Raw genomic sequence first — 25,531 nt, forward strand, 5'->3', positions numbered from 1 at the left:
TAAGGTTAGGGTTAGGGATGGGGTTAGGGTTAAGGTTAGGGTTGGGGTTAGGGGCTGTGAGGTTAGGGTTAGGGTTGGGGTTAGGGTTAGTGTTGGGGTTGGGGGCTGTTAAGGTTAGGGTTAGGGTTAGGGTTGGGGTTAGGGTTAAGGTTAGGGTTGGGGTTAGGGGCTGTGAGGTTAGGGTTAGGGTTGGGGTTAGGGTTAAGGTTAGGGTTAGGGTTAGTGGATGTGAGGTTAGGGTTAGGGGCTGTGAGGTTAGGGTTAGGGTTGGGGTTAGGGTTAAGGTTAGGGTTAGGGTTAGGGTTAGTGGATGTGAGGTTAGGGTTGGGAGCCGTGTGGAGGCAGGGAAGCACCAGCTAGGGGAAGTACACAACATGGCGTTGAAAGTGTCAGATGTGTCAGTGTCCTCTGGTGGGTTAGGGTTAGGGTTAAGGTTAGGGTTAGGGTTAGGGTTAGGGTTAAGGTTAGGGTTAGGGTTAAGGTTAGGGTTAGGGTTAGGGTTAGGGTTAGGGTTAAGGTTAGGGTTAGGGTTAGGGTTAAGGTTAGGGTTAGGGTTAAGGGTTAGGGTTAGGGTTAGGGTTAAGGTTAGGGTTAGGGTTAGGGTTAGGGTTAGGGTTAAGGTTAGGGTTAGGGTCAGTGTCTCTGGTGTGACATTGTATTTGGAGTCAACGTGACAAGCGAGACCCTCTGTCCATGACCTACGACCTCTCACAGCGTTCCTACAGGACTATGGCTCAGACGCAGGCCTCACTAACCCTAACCCTAACCTTAACCCTAACCTCACATCCACTAACCCTAACCCTAACAGCCTCTAACCCTAACCCTCACAGCCTCTAACCCTAACCCTCACAGCCTCTAACCCCTAACCCTCACAGCCTCTAACCCTAACCCCTAACCCTCACAGCCTCTAACCCTAACAGCCTCTAACCCTCACAGCCTCTAACCCTAACCCTAAACCTCACAGCCTCTAACCCTAACCCTCACAGCCTCTAACCCTAACCCTCACAGCCTCTAACCCTAACCCTAAACCTCACAGCCTCTAACCCTAACCCTCACAGCCTCTAACCCTAACCCTCACAGCCTCTAACCCTAACCCTAACCCTCACAGCCTCTAACCCTCACAGCCTCTAACCCTAACCCTCACAGCCTCTAACCCTAACCCTAACAGCCTCTAACCCTAACCCCTAACCCTCACAGCCTCTAACCCTAACAGCCTCTAACCCTAACCCTCACAGCCTCTAACCCTAACCCTAACCCTCACAGCCTCTAACCCTAACCCTCACAGCCTCTAACCCTAACCCTCACAGCCTCTAACCCTAACCCTAAACCTCACAGCCTCTAACCCTAACCCTCACAGCCTCTAACCCTAACCCTCACAGCCTCTAACCCTCACAGCCTCTAACCCTAACCCTCACAGCCTCTAACCCTAACCCTCACAGCCTCTAACCCTCACAGCCTCTAACCCTAACCCTCACAGCCTCTAACCCTAACCCTAATAGCCTCTAACCCTAACCCTAATAGCCTCTAACCCTAACCCTAACCCTCACAGCCTCTAACCTTAACCCTAACCCTAACCCTCACAGCCTCTAACCCTAACCCTAACCCTAACCTCATTCACCAGCTTGCTATGAGGAAAGCCCAACGGTCAGCTGGGATAAAGGCCTATCATATTTAAATGTATCCACAATATGATAGACTGATATAATAGACTGATATAATAGACTGATATAATAGACTGATATAATAGACTGATATAATACTGATATAATAGACTGATATAATAGACTGATATAATAGACTGATATAATACTGATATAATAGACTGATATAATAGACTGATATAATACTGATATAATAGACTGATATAATACTGATATAATACTGATATAATAGACTGATATAATAGACTGATATAATAGACTGATATAATAGACTGATATAATACTGATATAATACTGATATAATAGACTGATATAATAGACTGATATAATACTGATATAATAGATATAATAGACTGATATAATACTGATATAATACTGATATAATAGACTGATATAATAGACTGATATAATAGACTGATATAATAGATATAATAGACTGATATAATACTGATATAATAGACTGATATAATAGACTGATATAATAGACTGATATAATAGACTGATATAATAGACTGATATAATACTGATATAATAGACTGATATAATAGACTGATATAATAGACTGATATAATAGACTGATATGAAAGACTGATATAATAGACTGATATAATACTGATATAATACTGATATAATAGACTGATATAATAGACTGATATAATAGACTGATATAATAGACTGATATAATAGATATAATAGACTGATATAATAGACTGATATAATAGACTGATATAATAGACTGATATAATAGACTGATATAATAGACTGATATAATACTGATATAATAGACTGATATAATAGACTGATATAATAGACTGATATAATAGACTGATATGATAGACTGATATAATAGACTGATATAATAGACTGATATAATAGACTGATATAATACTGATATAATAGACTGATATAATAGACTGATATAATAGACTGATATAATAGACTGATATAATAGACTGATATGATAGACTGATATAATAGACTGATATAATAGACTGATATGATAGACTGATATAATAGACTGATATAATAGACTGATATAATAGACTGATATAATAGACTGATATAATAGACTGATATAATACTGATATAATAGACTGATATAATAGACTGATATGATAGACTGATATGATAGACTGATATAATACTGATATAATACTGATATAATACTGATATAATACTGATATAATAGACTGATATGATAGACTGATATGATAGACTGATATAATACTGATATAATACTGATATAATACTGATATAATACTGATATAATAGACTGATATGATAGACTGATATAATAGACTGATATAATAGACTGATATAATAGACTGATATAATACTGATATAATAGACTGATATAATAGACTGATATGATAGACTGATATAATAGACTGATATAATAGACTGATATAATAGACTGATATAATACTGATATAATAGACTGATATAATAGACTGATATAATAGACTGATATAATACTGATATAATAGACTGATATAATAGACTGATATAATAGACTGATATGATAGACTGATATAATAGACTGATATAATACTGATATAATAGACTGATATAATAGACTGATATAATAGACTGATATGATAGACTGATATAATAGACTGATATAATAGACTGATATAATAGACTGATATAATACACTGATATAATAGACTGATATAATAGACTGATATGATAGACTGATATAATAGACTGATATAATAGACTGATATAATAGACTGATATAATAGACTGATATAATAGATATAATAGACTGATATAATAGACTGATATAATAGACTGATATGATAGACTGATATAATAGACTGATATAATAGACTGATATAATAGACTGATATAATAGACTGATATAATAGACTGATATAATACTGATATAATAGACTGATATAATAGACTGATATAATAGACTGATATGATAGACTGATATGATAGACTGATATAATACTGATATAATACTGATATAATACTGATATAATACTGATATAATAGACTGATATGATAGACTGATATGATAGACTGATATAATACTGATATAATACTGATATAATACTGATATAATACTGATATAATAGACTGATATGATAGACTGATATAATAGACTGATATAATAGACTGATATAATAGACTGATATAATACTGATATAATAGACTGATATAATAGACTGATATAATAGACTGATATAATACTGATATAATAGACTGATATAATAGACTGATATAATAGACTGATATGATAGACTGATATAATAGACTGATATAATACTGATATAATAGACTGATATAATAGACTGATATAATAGACTGATATAATACTGATATAATAGACTGATATAATACTGATATAATACTGATATAATAGACTGATATAATAGACTGATATAATAGACTGATATAATAGACTGATATAATAGACTGATATAATAGACTGATATAATACTGATATAATAGACTGATATAATAGACTGATATGATAGACTGATATGATAGACTGATATAATAGACTGATATAATACTGATATAATACTGATATAATAGACTGATATGATAGACTGATATAATAGACTGATATAATAGACTGATATAATAGACTGATATAATACTGATATAATACTGATATAATAGACTGATATAATAGACTGATATAATAGACTGATATGATAGACTGATATAATAGACTGATATAATACTGATATAATACTGATATAATACTGATATAATAGACTGATATAATACTGATATAATACTGATATAATACTGATATAATAGACTGATATAATAGACTGATATAATAGACTGATATAATAGATATAATAGACTGATATAATACTGATATAATAGATATAATAGACTGATATAATACTGATATAATAGATATAATAGACTGATATAATACTGATATAATAGACTGATATAATAGACTGATATAATAGACTGATATAATAGACTGATATAATAGACTGATATAATAGACTGATATAATAGACTGATATAATAGACTGATATAATACTGATATAATAGATATAATAGACTGATATAATACTGATATAATAGATATAATAGACTGATATAATACTGATATAATAGACTGATATAATAGACTGATATAATAGACTGATATAATAGACTGATATAATAGACTGATATAATACTGATATAATAGACTGATATAATAGACTGATATAATAGACTGATATAATAGACTGATATAATAGACTGATATAATACTGATATAATAGACTGATATAATAGACTGATATAATAGACTGATATAATAGACTGATATAATACTGATATAATAGACTGATATAATAGACTGATATAATACTGATATAATAGACTGATATAATAGACTGATATAATAGACTGATATAATAGACTGATATAATAGACTGATATGATAGACTGATATAATAGACTGATATAATAGACTGATATAATAGACTGATATAATAGACTGATATAATAGACTGATATAATAGACTGATATGATAGACTGATATAATAGACTGATATAATACTGATATAATACTGATATAATAGACTGATATAATAGACTGATATAATAGACTGATATAATAGACTGATATAATAGACTGATATAATAGACTGATATAATAGATATAATAGACTGATATAATACTGATATAATAGACTGATATAATAGACTGATATAATAGACTGATATAATACTGATATAATAGACTGATATAATAGACTGATATAATAGACTGATATAATACTGATATAATACTGATATGATAGACTGATATAATAGACTGATATAATAGACTGATATAATACTGATATAATACTGATATAATAGACTGATATAATAGACTGATATAATAGACTGATATGATAGACTGATATAATAGACTGATATAATAGACTGATATAATACTGATATGATAGACTGATATAATAGACTGATATAATAGACTGATATAATAGACTGATATAATACTGATATAATAGACTGATATAATAGACTGATATAATAGACTGATATAATAGACTGATATAATAGACTGATATAATACTGATATAATACTGATATGATAGACTGATATAATAGACTGATATAATAGACTGATATAATACTGATATAATAGACTGATATAATAGACTGATATAATACTGATATAATAGACTGATATAATAGACTGATATAATAGACTGATATAATAGACTGATATAATAGACTGATATGATAGACTGATATAATAGACTGATATAATACTGATATAATACTGATATAATAGACTGATATAATAGACTGATATAATAGACTGATATAATACTGATATAATAGACTGATATAATAGACTGATATAATAGACTGATATAATAGACTGATATAATAGATATAATAGACTGATATAATACTGATATAATACTGATATAATAGACTGATATAATAGACTGATATAATAGACTGATATAATACTGATATAATAGACTGATATAATAGACTGATATAATAGACTGATATAATAGACTGATATAATAGATATAATAGACTGATATAATACTGATATAATACTGATATAATAGACTGATATAATAGACTGATATAATAGACTGATATAATACTGATATAATAGACTGATATAATACTGATATAATACTGATATAATACTGATATAATACTGATATAATAGACTGATATAATAGACTGATATGATAGACTGATATAATAGACTGATATAATAGACTGATATAATACTGATATAATAGACTGATATAATAGACTGATATAATACTGATATAATAGACTGATATAATAGACTGATATAATAGACTGATATAATAGACTGATATAATAGACTGATATGATAGACTGATATAATAGACTGATATAATACTGATATAATACTGATATAATAGACTGATATAATAGACTGATATAATAGACTGATATAATACTGATATAATAGACTGATATAATAGACTGATATAATAGACTGATATAATAGACTGATATAATAGATATAATAGACTGATATAATACTGATATAATACTGATATAATAGACTGATATAATAGACTGATATAATAGACTGATATAATACTGATATAATAGACTGATATAATAGACTGATATAATAGACTGATATAATAGACTGATATAATAGATATAATAGACTGATATAATACTGATATAATACTGATATAATAGACTGATATAATAGACTGATATAATAGACTGATATAATACTGATATAATAGACTGATATAATACTGATATAATACTGATATAATACTGATATAATACTGATATAATAGACTGATATAATAGACTGATATGATAGACTGATATAATAGACTGATATAATAGACTGATATAATAGACTGATATAATAGACTGATATAATAGACTGATATAATACTGATATAATAGACTGATATAATACTGATATAATAGACTGATATAATAGACTGATATAATAGACTGATATAATAGACTGATATGATAGACTGATATAATAGACTGATATAATAGACTGATATAATACTGATATAATAGACTGATATAATACTGATATAATAGACTGATATAATAGACTGATATAATAGACTGATATAATAGACTGATATAATACTGATATAATAGACTGATATAATAGACTGATATAATAGACTGATATAATAGACTGATATGATAGACTGATATAATAGACTGATATAATAGACTGATATAATACTGATATAATAGACTGATATAATAGACTGATATAATAGACTGATATAATAGACTGATATAATACTGATATAATACTGATATAATAGACTGATATAATAGACTGATATAATACTGATATAATACTGATATAATACTGATATAATAGACTGATATGATAGACTGATATAATAGACTGATATAATAGACTGATATAATACTGATATAATAGACTGATATAATAGACTGATATAATAGACTGATATAATAGACTGATATAATAGACTGATATGCCCTCGGCCCTAGACCTATCAAATTGCATTGGCTGATTGGTGATTGGTGATTGGTGAGCGCTCATTCACTTCCTGATGTTCTTCTCTCTCCTAGTTGAACCAGATCAACACAGCTGCCAAGGCTGTCACTGTCAACACAAACTGCTTTCATTCCACAGAAAATTAAATGGTATTTATTTTGTTTTTTTGTTTTTTTTACAAGAAACTACCAGTGAAAGTAAAGAGATCCACCTCAGAGATGAAACATATCTGCTGTTATTTTAAGGCAATTTAAGCGGGGATTGTGGGTAATGGTGAATGTGTGTTATTTGTGCTGCGTTACATCAGGAACCAACAGACCTGTGAGGTTGGCTTTTGTTTGATTCTGATGACTGTTATTGGCTGGAAACTCTGTTGCCTTTTCCAGTTTTGGCTTATTGTTTTTACAGTGTAGGCCACTACTGTATGTGCACACTTTAATCAATGTTGTTTTTTGTAAATTACAAAAGTCTTGAATGTTCTTCTAGTCCAGCTATTCATTGTGTTCTTTAGTGATGGTGTTGGAGGCCGGCCTCCGTGACGGCACTGAAAACCCCAATGTGGTTGATGATAGTGATGATTATTATTGGGTGTTTTGGGGCATTTTTCTACCTTGCCTAGGCAACATGATCAGATCTGAATCTGCACGCGCACACACACACACACAAATATATTAGCAATATTACACAACTTTTGCCTTTACTCACTCAGAGAGAGAGAGAGAGAGAGAGAGAGAGAGAGAGAGAGAGAGAGAGAGAGAGACCTCCCCCCCCGCGATGTCTTACCGTGACGAAGGAGACGTTGTTTGGGAATGTAGCGTCTGGGGAGCTGAGGAGGTGGGGGGCAGCGATGGGACCCCTGGTCACTCTAAAGGAGACAGGGAACCGTGGTCCAACCCCCCCACCACCAGCAGAGGGAGACACCAACCACAGGGCCTGCTTTAACTCCTCTACAGCCTCACACTCCTCCTTCTCTCCCTCTGTCTCCCCCTCCTCTCTCTGGTCTCTCCCCCTCTTCTCTCCCTCTGTCTCCCCCTCCTCTCTCTGGTCTCTCCCCCTCTTCTCTCCCTCTGTCTCCCCCTCCTCTCTCTGGCCTCTCCCCCTCTTCTCTCCCTCTGTCTCCCCCTCCTCTCTCTGGCCTCTCCCCCTCTTCTCTCCCTCCATCTCCCCCTCCTCTCTCTGGCCTCTCCCCCTCTTCTCTCCCTCCATCTCCCCCTCCTCTCTCTGGCCTCTCCCCCTCTTCTCTCCCTCCGTCTCCCCCTCCTCTCTCTGGTCTCTCCCTCTCTTCTCTCCCTCTGTCTCCCCCTCCTCTCTCTGGCCTCTCCCCCTCTTCTCTCCCTCCGTCTCCCCCTCCTCTCTCTGGCCTCTCCCCCTCTTCTCTCCCTCCGTCTCCCCCTCCTCTCTCTGGTCTCTCCCCCTCTTCTCTCCCTCCGTCTCCCCCTCCTCTCTCTGGTCTCTCCCCCTCTTCTCTCCCTCCGTCTCCCCCTCCACTCTCTGGCCTCTCCCCCTCTTCTCTCCTGCCTGTCTCCCCTGTGCTTCCTGTTCCGACAGGAAGTGCCGTATGTTCTGCCTCGCTGCGTGCACCAGCCGCCCGTCCACGTCCAGACCCAGGATGTGGGCGGGACCAAACCGCCGGGCGATGGCCAGGGTCATGTGACCCACGCCACAGCCAATGTCCAGCACAGCCTTCCCTCTGAACCAATCGGGTCGCAGCAGAGCCAGTCGAGGGTCCTCCCCCGGGCCAACCCACCCCTCCCCGGGGTAACTGTAGGAACCCCGATATCCATAGTAACGGCTGAAGTTTCCGTACAGGAACTTATTCTTGTGGGGTTTGAGTTTGTTGTTATTGTTGTTGTTGTGGTGGTGGTGTTGATGCTGCTGCATGTGTGCCCCCCCGCCCGGCCCCGCCCGGCCCCCAACCCCCCCAGCCCCTAGCGGGGTGTGGAAGGTGAGAGGAGGCCTCCCAGCCAGAGGGGGTGCTGTGGTGGTCACTGAGGAGAGCTCCGACCTCGCAGAGGTGGTACGGCGCCGCTTGCGCTGGCGATGATGGCCGTTGCCGTGGCTACGGGGTTTGGAGGCGGAGCCGGGGCCCGGGTGGGTGTGTCTGCGGGGCAGGATGGGCGGGACTACCTCGTCTCGGCAGTTGATGGTGGTGTTGAGCTCGTAGGGCAGGGGAGACTCTGGCACGACGCTGCCCTCTCTGGCCGCCTGCAGTACTGCAACCACGCCACCGCCCCCTCCCCCCTCCACCGTGACCTTTGACCTGTCTGTGTCTGTGGGGGGGTCCGTCGGGTCTGTCTGGGCCCCCCCTCCCCCATGGTGTCTGTTCCGGTGTCTCTTCCTGATCTTCATGGGGGAGACCAGCACCCCTCCTCCCCCCCCCCCCTCCTCCCCCTCCCTCCCCCCCCCCCCGCTCTTCAGGTTCAGCGGGTCCGTGATGTCGCGGGGCACCAGGATCTGTACAGGGTTTCTGGCCCGCGCTGGCAGGGGCGAGGTGTGGGGCGTGGCCGCGTTCAGGGATCGGCTGATCTCCTCGTCCAATAGGGAGTTGAGGTTCAGCGGGTCGAAGATGTTCCCACCCAGCTGGAAGTTGCACGGCAGCACGGGCTCCGATGATTGGCTGTCGCTGTTGGCGCGGCGCCGGCGCTTGCCGAAGCCCGGGTGCTTGAATCCGACCCCGAGGGAGAAACGCCGCTTCCCCGTCCGCTGCTGGGGGACGGGGCCCTGGGGCGCGTAGGGGGCAGGGCCCTGGGGCGGGTAGGGGGCGGGCTGGACGCCGTTCGGGGGGCGTAGGGGGTGAGGGGGGGCATGTTCCGTTACCACCACACTGCCGGAGAAGGCCACACCCCCTCCCGCAGCAGGGCATTCTGGGAGCAGCGCGTCCCCCCGGCTGTCACAAGGCAGGACCGTCTCCTTGTCCAATGACATCCTGATCATCTTCTTCCTGTGGGAGGGGCTCTGGGCGCAGCAGCCAATGGCATCAATCTGGAGGGACAGGAGGAGAGGGGATTGGATGACATCAGAATAACAAACAAACAAACACACAAACAACCAGTCAGTCAGTCAGTCACCAACCAGCCAGTCAGTCACCAGGCAGTCAGTCACCAACCAGCCAGTCAGTCAGTCAGCCAAACAGTGAATCAGTCACCAACCAGTCAGTCAGTCACCAGCCAGTCACCAACCAGCCAGCCAGCCAGTCACCAGCCAGCTAGCCAGCCAGCCAGCCAGCCAGCCAGCCAGCCAGTCACCAGCCAGCCAGCCAGCCAGCCAGCCAGCCAGCCAGCGGTGAGTTCTCTAACTGGCAGTCTTGCCCGGACTTCCTCACACGTTGGTCCATCATATGTCTCAGTAGGGTGAGTCAACAAGTGTTGTTGGTTTTTGCTTTGCACTGCTGACACACACACACACACACACACACACACACACACACACACACACACACACACACACACACACACACACACACACACCACTTACTCTGCAGAATGGCTCTTCCCTCTGGTCTGTCAGACCTGTCTTCTCTCCTCTGCGCTTTAGTCAAATATGCAGTGTGTGTCTCTCATTCCCTCCCCCCCTCACAGCTCTGAGACAGCTACGCCTAAAGTTCTATCTAACAAACACTGCACTGTGAACGACGTGTGTGTGTGTGTGGGGGGTGTTTGTCCAACCATACACTCCCCCCCCCTCTGCGTGCCCGTACGTAACCCCGCCTCCTGCGTCGTGAAACAGTATAGCTAATTAGCATAGCCACGCCTCTCGGACTCAGTCGTCGCCCAACCCGATGAGGGCTTCAGCTGAGTGACAGCGCGACGGCCCGCCTCCCCCTCAGACACGCACTGCCCTCCCTCACGACCGACGCACAGCTCTCCGCCTCTCTCCGTCTCTCCCCGTCTCTCTCCGTCTCTCTCCGTCTCTCTCCGTCTCTCCCCGCCTCTCTCCGTCTCTCTCCGTCTCTCTCCGCCTCCCCCCGTCTCCCTCCGTCTCTCTCCGTCTCTCCCCGTCTCTCTCCGCCACTCCCCCGACTCACTGGCTCTCAAAAACAAACGCAAACACACACACACACCGGCAGCTGAACGGAGCACAGCAGCGGTCGTCTAGCATGCCTGCACAGTTCCTGCTCAACTCCCTACTAAAGTACAGAAATGAATAAAACAAAACAAAAAACCATAAAATATAAAATTAAAAAACGGAAAAAAATAAAATAAAGATTGGGTAAGATTCTACCAAAAGACAAAAAAAGAAAAGAATGTCCAGGTAATCTGTGAGGGTGGGTGGGTGTGTGTGTGTGTGTATGTGTGTGTGTGTGTGTGTGTGTGTGTGTGTGTGTGTGTGTGTGTGAATGTAAATGTCGCTACTGTTGTCTGTTGTAGCTGAAGTCGATCAGAGTTGATCGGTTTCTGTCCGCTTCTCAGCCTCGCCACGGTTTTTATACACCGAGGGGCTGAAGGACGGCCAGTCGGAGCAATCGCGACCCACCCTGCTGCCCGACCCCCTCGAAGTGACCAATGGAACACTGGCTTTGGCTGGAAAGTAGAACTAGGTCCCGCCCTCCGGTAGACGAGGTGTCTGTGTGGCTGCCTGTCTGCATTGGGAAACAATCATGTCCACATTTAATTTATGACAACTGAAGTACATATCTTGATAACCAAGGACGGGTTTTGGTGCAGGTACTGACTGACACCCCCGCCCCTCGGACCAACGGCCGTTTAGGCTGTGAAAGAGGTGACGGTTGGTTTAAAAGCTGTCTGGTGTTGTAGCGGCGACAGGGATCTGCCGCGGACACCCCATGCCGTGTCAACAACGCTGTTTGTGATGCATTTAGATCTCAGTTGATGTATAAATAACCAGATATTGCTCTAGAGAGGGGAGGTGTGTGTGTGGGGGGAGGGGTTGGGGTGGGAAACATTTCGTAACGGTAAACACCGAAGGTATATTTTCTCTCGCTTCGTCCTCGCTCCCCTCCCTTCCCCCACTCCTTCCCCCACTCCTTCCCCATGTGCAAGGACCACGATGCATCATGGGAAATGCAGTTTTGTGGCGTTTGGGCCAAACATGTCAAAGCACATCCCGCACTCAGCTAAAGTTTGAAATCAAATCCGATTTTATTTGTCAGATACACAATACACAAACAAATACAGCGCAATGAAATGCTTTTGGGCAAATAACTCCTCAACCATGCAACAACCAACAATTATGTAGGCTACATTGTTGACATAATGTCCTGCCACATATACATGTTATTTAATTTGGAACAATAAGGATATTTGGTGTCAGAATAAGTATTTTTTGTAGAGATGGGTTTGATAATAATATAATATTAACTGCTCAACCATGTAAATAATAAATAAACACAACTGATCAATTAAAACATGGTTGTATGTCTTTGAACCATAACAAAAGTTCTATATGTATGTTTTATCAATTTGTAATTTCAACAATGAACAATTTCACTAACTATGTTTTTAATCATGTAAATAACAAATAAACAAAACCCTGGTTGTATGTCATTGAACAAAAACAAAATTGGCAAGTAGCAAGTAATTACAATATTTGCAGCAAGATCTGGCCATTCTGAAATTCTCCGTCTCTACTGTATGTGTGTGTGTGTGTGTGTGTGTGTGTGTCTGTGTGTGTGTGTGTGTGTGTGTGTTTTCAATTTGGAATCACAACATTACTTCCCGTTTTCAGGTGTTTGGAACTCCGTCCAGGTCATCTCTCTCACCATGCCCTGAAAAAACACCACAGGACAAACATCATATAGAATAAAACACATCCAAACATCATATAGAATAAAACACATCCAAACATCATATAGAATAAAACACATCCAAACATCATATGTAATAAAACACATCCAAACATCATATAGAATAAAACACATCCAAACATCATATAGAATAAAACACATCCAAACATCATATAGAATAAAACACATCCAAACATCATATAGAATAAAACACATCCAAACATCATATAGAATAAAACACATCCAAACATCATATAGAATAAAACACATGTACTGTGCAAATAGTAGAACTACATTGTAAATTGTATAAATAAACTGTATACATTTACACTTTATAATTTACTTCACTTCATTGTGAAGTAATAAAGTGAAGTTTAAATCATGTTTCATTGTTGACTTCACTTTATTATTGACACTCTATGGTCCTGTTATGGAAAGCTTGCTGAAGTACTGAAAGTCGGAACAGCGCCGCAAAACGAACGAGTGGCCCAAAATATATGACACTCTCGTGCCAAGGTTTCCCCATAGGAATGCATGGGAACGTTACCACGGAGACCGTTAATCTCCCGCCCTTCTGCTTTTCGCGCCAAGGAGAGGTGGTCGCCAAGGAGACGGGGTCTCGCGGACCAGGTCCAGGCGGCTCGAGACTTTACCTCAGAACGACCTGAGCCGCGCGGCGGAGAGCCACAGGCACTCTAAACGGTTCCGTTTACGGGATGAATGTTGTTCAAATAAGGTCAACTTTTACGTATAAATTGTACATGCTGTCTTATCCAGCAAGAAATTATGAATTATTGGTTGAGATAGCGGAGCTTTCCTGGCTGACAACGATACGTCTGCTATAATAATATCATAACAATAATAGCTAAATGACCATACACAAGGCACAAGTCGTTATTCAGCTATATTAGTACACTGTAAAACATTTTAGGTCAGTTTAACTTGCAAATGAAGGTTCACCTGCTGCCTTAAAACTGCAAGTTAACTCAACTGAAGATTACCTTTGTTTCAACTCTGAAAATAAAGTTCAAAAGGTTGATTATACTACAATGTTCTAGTTGTCACAATATTGTTTTTTAAGTTGTTGAAGTTGACTTAACTTTTAATCACTTGTAATCTTAACTTGATACCATTAGTTGAAACAAAAAATCATTATACATCATCAATACATGAAAACTTTTAATCACATCTTGTTTAAACTTGATACTGTGAGTTAAAACACTTTTTTTTTTTTCATTTAAAATTAAGTGGATTATAATTCCAAATTTGTTTCAATTTGCATGGTAAATGACCTCACACTGAATTTTTGCATTTGTCCAAAAATAGAACATTTATTTTAAAAATACATGTTTATATAAACTTTAACAGGGGTTAAAGGCTTTAACATGCCATACCCAATGTATGTCTAACATACCTGAACAGGTGCACTCACAAGTGCAAGTGTGTGTGTGTACGTGTGTGTGTCTGTGTGTGTGTGTGTGTGTGTGTGTGTGTGTGGGGGGGGGGGGGGTGGACTTGCACAGACAGGACGGACAGACAGAGACAGACAGAGAGAGGGTGGACTTGTAGACAGACAGGACAGACGGACAGAGGGTGGACTTGTAGACAGACAGGACAGACGGACAGAGGGTGGACTTGTAGACAGACAGGACAGACGGACAGAGGGTGGACTTGTAGACAGACAGGACAGACGGACAGAGGGTGGACTTGTAGACAGACAGGACAGACGGACAGAGGGTGGACTTGTAGACAGACAGGACAGACGGACAGAGGGTGGACTTGTAGACAGACAGGACAGACGGACAGAGGGTGGACTTGTAGACAGACAGGACAGACGGACAGAGGGTGGACTTGTAGAAACAAAGAAGGTAAGGTAGGGTTGAACAATGGGGTATGTGAGATACTAAACAGATAATCTTAAAATCTCAAAATGAAAATATATAATGTTGGTGTAAAGAACAAGGCAAGCTTCCCAAATAACTGCTGCCTCCTAGTAGTTGCTTGACAAGTGCATTCCTTTGTTTACATGCGATATCTAAGCAGTTTATTTCTGAGTCCATGGATTCTGGCTGAACATTGGTCCGGTTTAATGTTCATGACAACCCTCTGAAGGAACTCAAAAGAGTAACTCATATTACGTGGGTACTCAAGGTTAAGGCAGTAGATTGCGCCCAGTAACATGGCAAAGCCCGTGGGCACATCTCTGAGGTCATGTAGGATGATTTTCTCCTCTACTACCAGAGCCACGTTGAAAACATCCAAAGGAAATGCATCATGCAGAGGGCCTTCGTGTCCAATCAACAGTCCAACTTGCATTCCTCTCATTATCACGTCAAGGGTTTCACCATGAACCTGAAAACATAAAGAGAAAAACACACATCTTAACTGACTGACTTAAACATCCCTGCTATTCTAATAAAGAAAGGCTACAAATATCTTTGAAATTAGTTGAGTGAGTGTTGTCATTGCCTTTCTGCATGTTCATTGTTAAACCCAAATAATAAAATAAACCAACCGTTATTTTGGCCACTATGTGGAGCTAAACTGAGAGAAATGTACTGCATTGAAATTTTCTCTATTTCTCAAAAATGTAGTATATTGGGATTTTAAGTATGAATAAGAATTCAATGTTTTATACATTGCATTTGAAATGAAAGAATGATTATTATAGACTATGCATCATACAGCTACATGCACATGGACAGAAACTCCGGGACACACCTCTTAACTAATATGTAACACGTGGTCAATAAAAAAAAGTCTAGGCTGTAGCCTACTACTTTATCATCCCATCAAACTTTTTTCTGATATACTGATATACTACTAGGCTATTTTTTTAGAGAAGTTAGCATTACATAAATTTTTTTTTAAAAAAAACAATATAAGTCTGGATATTTTATTACATATTGGTTAAGTTATTGCATTTTGGGTTTCATTACACTTTCGATTTAAATTAAGGGCACATTTCATAAATTTTTCAGACATTACTACATTTGCTTGCCATAGGGACAAAATTCTAATTATTTCAAGGAAACCTCGTCAATGTTGGGTGTGTGGTGTTTGCCAAACATAGGGCATAGTTATTTTTACAATTGTGATAATAATAACTTAAGATGAAGAATTCTTACATTTACTATTTCATTTGTAAAAATTATCCCATACCACTTCTGAAAATGAGTGTATAATGAATGTAATATAAAATGTGTAAATACAGTGTCTTACATCACACATCCTGATTATGTCGGAGGAATCTTCTGCAAGGTAGCATGGAAGACCAAGTAGGGCAGCTGTTCTTTTGTTTTGGTTGGTGTCCTACAAGAACAGACAAGAGTTTGTGAATAGGATACCCAAGCTACAATACTACTATTTTAGTACATCAACAAGAAATGATTTCTGTGCAGTACATACCTCCTTTTGAAGACAACTGAGAACACTGCTCAGGCGCAACCTCCTGCCTGATGCAGCAGCTGCTTCGTACATCTGTAGAACACCTGGCACCAAGGCATCAAGTCCATCCAGGAATGACTCCAGCAGGTCTTTGGTGACGATTCTACTGAACTCGGCACTAAGCTGAAACCAATAATAAAAAAGCAGAGAAAAGGGCAATAAATTAGGGAACATTAAGAGCAGCATAGAGCTCTAAGGGGTAGACACACAAAAAACACAAATATGATTGCAACATATAGTGCATAGTTTGACTACCTCAAAGCTCAAGTAACACAATATAGGATTTCTATGCTGTACTCAGTTGGCAAAGGATTACCTGTCTCTCACTAAACAATGCAGGCCATCTGTCCACGACTGCAGAAATGAGTGGCTCGTCACCAATGATCTCTTGTCTTCGCTGGGAGAATGTTGCAGTCATCAATTCATTGAGCAGGTGCAAATCTGGCTCTCTCTTCTGCACTTCCAAAAGCATGGTCTCACGATCCTTATCTGATTTAACAGTAGTTTGTCCATAAGGTGGCTCTGGTAAGTAGTGGATCTCTCCCCTTTTTGCCTTCTTGATTGGCTTGGTGTTTCCCCTTCTTTTTCTTTTATTTACAAGAACTTCAGGGCATCCAGCTGCCATCATCCTCTGACGGTAATTGCCCATCTTGAATGTCAGGCTGAATCTCCAGCAGTACCATCCTTTACCTGAACCAGGCTCCCTGAGACAAGGGTGCTTTGCAACAAGAGCTTTGGCTACGCTTTCTAAATTGTCTTTACTTGGATAGCAAGTGATTTTGGTTATGCTATCAGCCAGTTTGTCCAGTATTTCACTCTTCACACTCTTTGAGATGACCATCACGGCTCCATCCTTGGCATAGGCCTCATTTGCTACCCTCAGCTGAAACTCAACGTCATGGGAGAAAACTGGAATAACAAAGGGATCAGGCCATTCTGTAGAATCAACACTACTAGGGGGATCAGGGCTTGCACTATTCTGGGAACTAAGGCTTGCAGTATCTAATGTCGAGTCAGAAACTGGTTCAGAAAACATGAACAGAACTTTCAGTGTGGCTCGTTCAGTTGGTAGGTCCTTGATGTCTGTCAAATTGCAGAGCTCGTTCCCAAAGTCTGGATCTTCAAATTGTAAAAGGAACTTCCCACTGAGGCCCAAATTGTTGCGCAGTACTACACATAGCTCATCAACTGATGGGGGAACATTCTGTAGGGTGACACGTCTTATTTCCTGAGGTGAGACGATGACTCTGAGAAGCATCATTGATGAGATGCCAAAAACTGAAACACAGTGAACAAACAAGAAAACACTTAATTAAAAACAGTAAATAATATGAATCTAAGAGAAGCTGTAAATGGAGTTAAAACAGCAGAGAGATTACAACGGATAGGGAGTGAATTCAGAGATCAGGTAGCCATTTCTACACTACATCTTTATATAGCAAATAGTTTGTAGGTGCACAATAGTTTGTTGATACATTGTGGGACTGAGTGTCATATAACCTTTAAAGTGCAGTTTATATCCCGCTATGTGGTCCAAAGATTAAGAGTTTGTTTAAATTTATGATAATCCACCCCAATCAAATATTACCTTAATGTAACATGAATGTCCTTGGAGTGACGAGCAGCTTTTCTTCAACAGGGTATGCAGCAAGGGGAACGGAGTCATTCAGACTGTCCGGATCAATGACCACAATTGTTGCAGGATCTCTTCTGGTGAGCTGGTAACACCTGAGATGCTCCTGGAAGATCGCTGTGAATAGTTCCATAATGAATGATATGCAACCATCCACTACACAGATCTCCAATACTCTCCCAAAATCTGGCAGTCCATATGTCTGTCCAACTGAGAGTACCATGCCTTTAGAATATTTTGTCCCATTCAAGTAAGCAATGGAGGTGAGTGAAACAGAGTCCAGACCTTCAAACTTATTCCATACAGCCTCTCTGATTGCAGCATCTAAGATGCCCACAGACACAACTGATACTCTTCCAGTTTCAATGCTTGGCTTGAAAATAGTTGGCATCTCCAAGTAATATGACAACATCAGTTGATGTCTTGTGGCCAACGTGTGCAGAATATTTTTGAAATTGCCAGTATTGTGAACCACGTTTTTAAAGAAAGAAAATGTTTTGCCTCAAATCGTAATGTCCAGAACTCAATTAATGGTCCAAATTTCTGTATCAGAACAGGATAATGTTCAAGATAATGATATTTAGGGCATAATTTAGTACCAGGAAATACTTCTAAGAGCAACTGTCTGTGGTCAGAAATTTTGGCTTGTAGGTAGCACAGGGTTTCTGTTGTGAATGAGGGGCTTGATAACACCTCCACAATGTCTTTCAGTTCAAGGACCACAGACCAAGTCTTTTCACTCTCTGGAACATGATGGCCAATCAACAGTGGAAGAAATCTCACAAGTGCCCAGTTCTCGTGTCCGTTGCCACCAATTGTTCCTTTTTTTGAAAAGTTTGTTTGTATTGTCTGAGGCCTGTTAGTTTTGTCAGAAAACTGAAAAGGAAATGATGCTATTCTATCATTAAGGTCATTCAATGTGAAGTACTTTTTAGCAATAAGATCTGAAAGACATATGCATAGTTCCACAGGTACAATAAGATCTAAAGACATATGCATGGTTCCACAGGTACAATAAGATCTGAAAGACATATGCATGGTTCCACAGGTACAATAAGATCTAAAGACATATGCATAGTTCCACAGGTACAATAAGATCTGAAAGACATATGCATGGTTCCACAGGTACAATAAGATCTGAAAGACATATGCATGGTTCCACAGGTACAATAAGATCTGAAAGACATATGCATGGTTCCACAGGTACAATAAGATCTAAAGACATATGCATGGTTCCACAGGTACAATAAGATCTAAAGACATATGCATGGTTCCACAGGTACAATAAGATCTAAAGACATGTGCATAGTTCCACAGGTACAATAAGATCTGAAGACATATGCAGGTATGCTTCCACATAGTTCCACAGGTACAATTCCCTCCAATATATCGTGCAGAAAATCAGGTGGAAAACCTTTTGCAGGATGAAAGTGGGCAAGTCTGCTTAAAGGACATTCTCTCTTCAAACCATGAACACATGAGGCATCAGTTGTGTTAAGCACATTAATGGCTTCATCAAACAGTTCTGGTGTTCTCAAAGTAAATGTCCCGCTTCTGACATCATGATGCTGAATATCTTTAAGGTTAGCCAAACAAAATCTGCAAAATTTCTCCACATTGAAAGACTCTTGGTATCCAGCAAGGGAGTGTGCACCTAAGTTGTCTGCCGACACAAACAAAACAGTACCTTTGACATCAGACCCAAGTCTATTTACAAATACACCGGTCGTCTCTAAATGCTGAAGGTCTCTAATCAGAGGCTCCAAAACGTTGCTGTAACCATATTGTTTTATATGTACAGTTTTGCACAGTGCAGCTAGATAAATTGATGATAATGTTGATCTAAGTCTTATGGGTAAGTTAGCTATCACCCAATATATACCACACAACTTATGTTTCTTTTTTGAAGTTCCCAATGGATTACAGATTTCAAAATCATCAATGTATAAGCCAAGAGCTATGCCTAATTCTTCAGCAAAAAGTTTGTTTTCTTTAAAGTATTCGCCATCTTGAAATGAGCAGTAATGACCTTCCCGTACATTGGATCTCTGTAATGTCTGTAGAATCTCACTTCTTTCCAACAACTTACGTAACAAATCTAAAATAGGAACATAAACAAATGAATGATTTTTTTCTTGTGGATTTAGCACATATTCAACCGGTTCAATCACTGTAAAAATCTTTCTGTAAAATGACTGCCTTTTACGTTCTGTGCCAAAAGGCCCTGCTCTTGAAAGAAATTTGAGTGGGTTCAAAGATTGTATTTCATCAGACAATGATGTTACAACAGAGGCATCAGCTGCACAGTTATTTTCCTCCAAAACTTTCTCTATAGTTTTTTAAATATTTTTATAAGCAAAGTCTCCAATGTCAAATAACTCATCAATTACTTCCTGTACTGCTGAATTTGAAACATGTAGAATTGTTTGCATACGGATAAATAAAGATGCCAACTGACGTTTAATTGCCTCTCCATTTTCAAGAGGAGGTACAGCCTCGGGTACTGAATCATATGAAGTTGATGCCTCAGTCCCAGAAACAGAATCCTCTTCTAGCACTGCATTTGTAAGTGTATGGTGTACAAAAAGCTCTGGTCTTAAACTGTTTAAGGTGGACAACCTATGATAGCGACTTCTATGAGAAGTAAATGTTGAAAGTACATTGGACTTGAAAGAGCAACCTGCAAACGGACATTTAACTGTTTCCCTGTTCCTCAAATGAGTCTTCAGATGGGCAAAATATTTGATAAGGTTACTAAGCTCTGAGAATGTACACAAATCACAGCATAACTTAGTCACAATTTTATGACCTTTTGAATGTTCTTTCAAGTGGTTTTTAAGTTCAGTTTGGGTTTGAAATGTGTTCAAACAGTCTTCATAAATACAGACAAGGCCTGAACACCTCCGGTGATGTCCATGATGCTCTTTATAATGCTGTATTATTTTTCCTTGGCCACTGGAGGAGAAGGCACAAAACTTACATTTCCACATGAACTGGACGTGCTTGGAAAAAAAAATTGCCTTAAAAAAAATAAAAAATTTAAAATTAAATTAACATAACATTTATTTAAGCAAGCAAGTGGTTAAGAACAGTTATCTATTAACTACCAAAATAATAAACAAAAAAAACAAAAAAAAACTATAAACCAACATTCCACATGTTATTTTCAATTACATTTAGTTTATTGGATTACGTTTAGCTAACACTTATGCAGTATAATTCAACAACCCTGCAAGAATTACAACCTTTATGGTGGTTAAAATATTCAGTTTGGGTTTGTTATAAGTAGTGTTGTTGTTAATTTTGAAAACTGTAAATTGTGATGTTGAATATTACATTATAAACTGAATATAAAACAAAAACACAAATCAATATTATCCAATTCATCAGTAGTGCCAACAACTAGCCAACATGAGTTAAGTAGGCTCTAAAACCTCCAACCTGTTGATAATGATTAGTTAAGCATTGAATATCCACTGTTAAAACAACTTTACTAAATGAATTTGACTACTAAATAGTCAATAGTCAATATAAAGAGTGACTCAGCCCTAACACCACGAGCCTCAACCGTTAGCTAACTCATGTTGGCCTCGAATAAAAACCAATTTTGCAGTCACATTTTCCAGGCTATTAAAAAGCACAACCTACACAGTTAACGTTATTACGTTACTACACATAAGGTTAATGTTAAAATACTTAATTAGAGATAATTAAACTCCCCTGGCACTGCTGTTCCTCAGCTGGAGAGAGAAAAGACCGCTTCACACTCGTCACTTCGGTCCCTTCGCTGCACGTCCTGCTGCTCCGCCTCGGTTTGGAGGCCGTTGTCAGGTACATAGTCTCTTTCCGCGTGTCGAAGTAGTCCTTGATAATTTACTACAAAGTGTCTGTATTTCGATTGGAACTCGATTATATATGACTTATCTGCAGTGTTAAATTATTCTGTTCATGCTTCAGCCTTGCCATGATTTAAAGAAGACAATTAAACTCAAAAGTCAGCACAAATATAAATGTTGTAGTTCCCATTGGCCCACTCCCGCCTTTCCCACCACGCCCCGCCCCCCCATCTGATAACTTTGAAACCAAGTTCAATCAACACATACTGATCTGATTAAAGTTTCAAATAGTCAACACAATTAATAACAGTAAGTTTTACTTTTTAAAACTCACGCAGATGAGTTCAAAATCCAAAACTTGTCAGAGCTCTTTGTGTTAAAGAGAGGAAGTAAGTGGACTTAACTAAACGGGGCTGTCCTGTTTTACAGTGTAGTAGCGAATAGTAGTTATCTACTGTTCTAACTAAGCAAGACTTAAGCAGTAAAGAGCGTCCTCGAGGAACGAATTAGAGAAGGAACGACGTTGGTTTCTGCGCTAGGATGAGTTCTTCTGAGTTGGACAGGTTCCAGCGTGCAGCCGCCAATGTCAGCTAAAACATGTCTATATTTATAATAATAGCTTACAATAGCTTATAATAACCGATACACCTGCGCACCGCTAGAAGGATGTCTACCAGGACCTGCGGACGCACTTGTCCATGTTGGAGTCTATAGGAATGGGAGAAAGGAAAAATTGTAATTGAGAGAGAGAGAGAGGGGGGGGGGGGGGGGGTGCATGTATGTGTGTGTGCGTGCGTGCGTGCGTGTGTGCGTGCGTGCGTGTGTGTGTGTGTGTGTGTGTGTGTGTGTGTGATCTTCCACTTCTCCGAGTTGGGAATTCTACCCTGGCTGCTATTCCAATAGAGTTGGGAATTCTACCCTGGCTGCTATTCCAATAGAGTTGGGAATTCTACCCTGGCTGCTATTCCAATAGAAACAGCTAAGCGATGGGGCTAGAGAAATGTAACCACTCTTAAATTCAGAGACAGACTGATGGTTGCAATAACTGACCATCCATGAGATCAACATGATAGTTTTAACAATGTTTTGAAGCTATACAGTGTTTGTTTACAATGACATTGTTTACAACAAGTAAAACAAGCTTATATTTTGGGTTCTGAAGGGGTCAGTTGAAGTAAATTCATGAGGCATTTATACAGTCCCTTAGGAAAGTATTGAGACCCTTTCACTTTTCCACATTTTGTTGTGTTATAGACTCAATTTAAAATTGATTAAATTAAAAGAATTTGCCATCAATAACAATATGTCTTCTCAATAACCGATTTGAAGCCTAGTCTAACATAACTTAAACTTTCTAGCTAACGTTTGACCAGCCAATAAGTTAGCTAAAAATACATGTTCACGTACCTTTCTTTGTGGGTTTTGTAGTGACGGATGAAGTTTGATGTTGTGGTCGTCGTGTGCTGATGTTTGAGCTGCAGACCTTGAACACCGCTGTTCTCTTCTTACTACTGTCATCGACAACGTCATCCTTGAATCCAAATGTTATTATTTTTGTTCTAGCCCCCTCCATGATAGCTGCATCGTGCGTTGGCCTCTGCTGGTCTGTCACGTCCTAGTAGGTTGCCAGGTTTGCGCGCATTGCACAAGAAATCACCCAATCATGTTTCAATATCTAGAAAAATGCAAATATTTAATAAAAAAGCAACTCGAGTCAAGTCATGTGACTACCGCGATATCGTCACACCAGTGGGGACTTTCTAAATTCCTACCTACTGTATGTGTAATAGTATGATTGTGTTTATTTATGCGATTGACTACCTCTCAAAACCTAACCCCTCGTCCAAGTTGTGAGAGGTGGAAACAGGTAAAGTACAGGTTTGCCAGGCAGGGCGAAGTATGATGGGTGGTTTAGCCACCCGGGCTGCGACGGTAACCAAGAAGGCCTGTATGGATCCACCCTGTTACTCGTGAACGTCTGAAGAACCAGAATGACGGCACACACAAAGAGAGTAGAATAGCCCAAAGGCGTATTTAATGATAATAATAGTAGGGAGAGGGGTATGGTAATAGTAGGGGTAAGGGAAAGAAGGATAATCCAACGGAGTCGTCGGGGTCCAGTCCAGGGTTCCGTAGCAGGAGATCCAGTAGTACAGAGGGGTAGGGGTAGGTCCGTGGGATTACGAGGGAGTCCAAGGGAATACGAAGGTTCTGGAGAGGCACAGGAGAACACGGTGAAACACAAACAAACACAAGGAACATGGGAGGATATCAAATGGCTTGAAGCGTATGAAGGTTACTGGGAAGGTTACTGGGAAGGTTACCATAGACACAGTACGTTCTGGCGCCGGAGTGAAGACTGGGCAGGGTTCTTATAGGAGGGTGATTGGGAATGGGTCGCAGGTGTGCTGAGTGGAGATAGGAAACAGGTGAGCTGTCGACTGGGAGCTGGACGCTCCAGCAATGATCGCCAGGACCTCAAGGTGGTGCCAGAGGGTAGGTTAGGGAGAGGGACCGTAACAGTACCCCCCCCCCCCCTTACGAGAGACACCGGGCAACCGTCCTGGCACGTCGGGATGGGTCCGATAGAACTCGGCCAACATGGAGGGGTCGGCGAAGTAGGAGGCCGGGACCCAGTCCTGATCCTCGGGCCCATAGCCCTCCCAGTCGACCAGGTACTGGAACCCGCGGCCCCTACGGGGTCTCCCTCACGGTCCACATGGGGTCGCTGTCGTCCAGTACCCGGGGCGGTGGAGGTGCTTGAACAGGGGGGGACAGGGGGCTGGAAACTGACGGTTTTAGTTGTGATACATGAAAAACGATGAATTGACATGGAGCTTGGGAGGGTGAGACGTACCGCGGTGGGGTTGATGATCTGGTCGACAGGGAAGGGGCCCACGTAGCGTGGGGCGAGCTTCCGGGAGGTGGAGGGGAGGTTGAGGTCCTTAGCTCGCAACCAAACCTGTTGTCCGGGACGGTTGGTCGGGGCGGGTCTGCGTCTGCAGTTGGCGGTGTATCTGGACCGCTCGGTGGCTCTCTCCAAAGCGGCCCGAGCGGTCCTCCGACACTGACGGAGATGGGCCCTGGTGGACGGGACCGCCACCTCTACCTCCTGGCTGGGGAACATGGGGGGTTGGTAACCCAGGGAGCACTCAAAAGGGGACATTCCCGTGGCGTTGCTGGTCATGGAGTTGTGGGCGTA

General features: G+C 40.2%; 1 protein-coding gene across 1 annotated transcript in view; it reads right to left on the reverse strand.

Annotated features, from left to right (window-relative positions):
* Positions 1-12,047, reverse strand: part of LOC310824717 (7SK snRNA methylphosphate capping enzyme-like) — an 18,957-nt gene extending 6,910 nt beyond the window's left edge. Inside the window, exons 1-3 of the mRNA XM_083697977.1 lie at positions 11,145-12,047; positions 9,171-10,652; positions 8,454-8,651 (exon numbers count right to left, since the gene is read on the reverse strand). Of these exons, the coding sequence (XP_083554103.1) occupies positions 8,454-8,651; positions 9,171-10,604 (1,632 nt within the window). The 5' untranslated portion in view covers positions 10,605-10,652; positions 11,145-12,047. The remainder of the gene's footprint in view (positions 1-8,453; positions 8,652-9,170; positions 10,653-11,144) is intronic.
* Between the last annotated feature and the right edge of the window lie 13,484 nt (positions 12,048-25,531).

This window comes from Argentina silus (genome assembly GCF_951799395.1).
Source record: "Argentina silus genome assembly, contig: scaffold_178, whole genome shotgun sequence".
Lineage (NCBI taxonomy): Eukaryota > Metazoa > Chordata > Actinopteri > Argentiniformes > Argentinidae > Argentina > Argentina silus.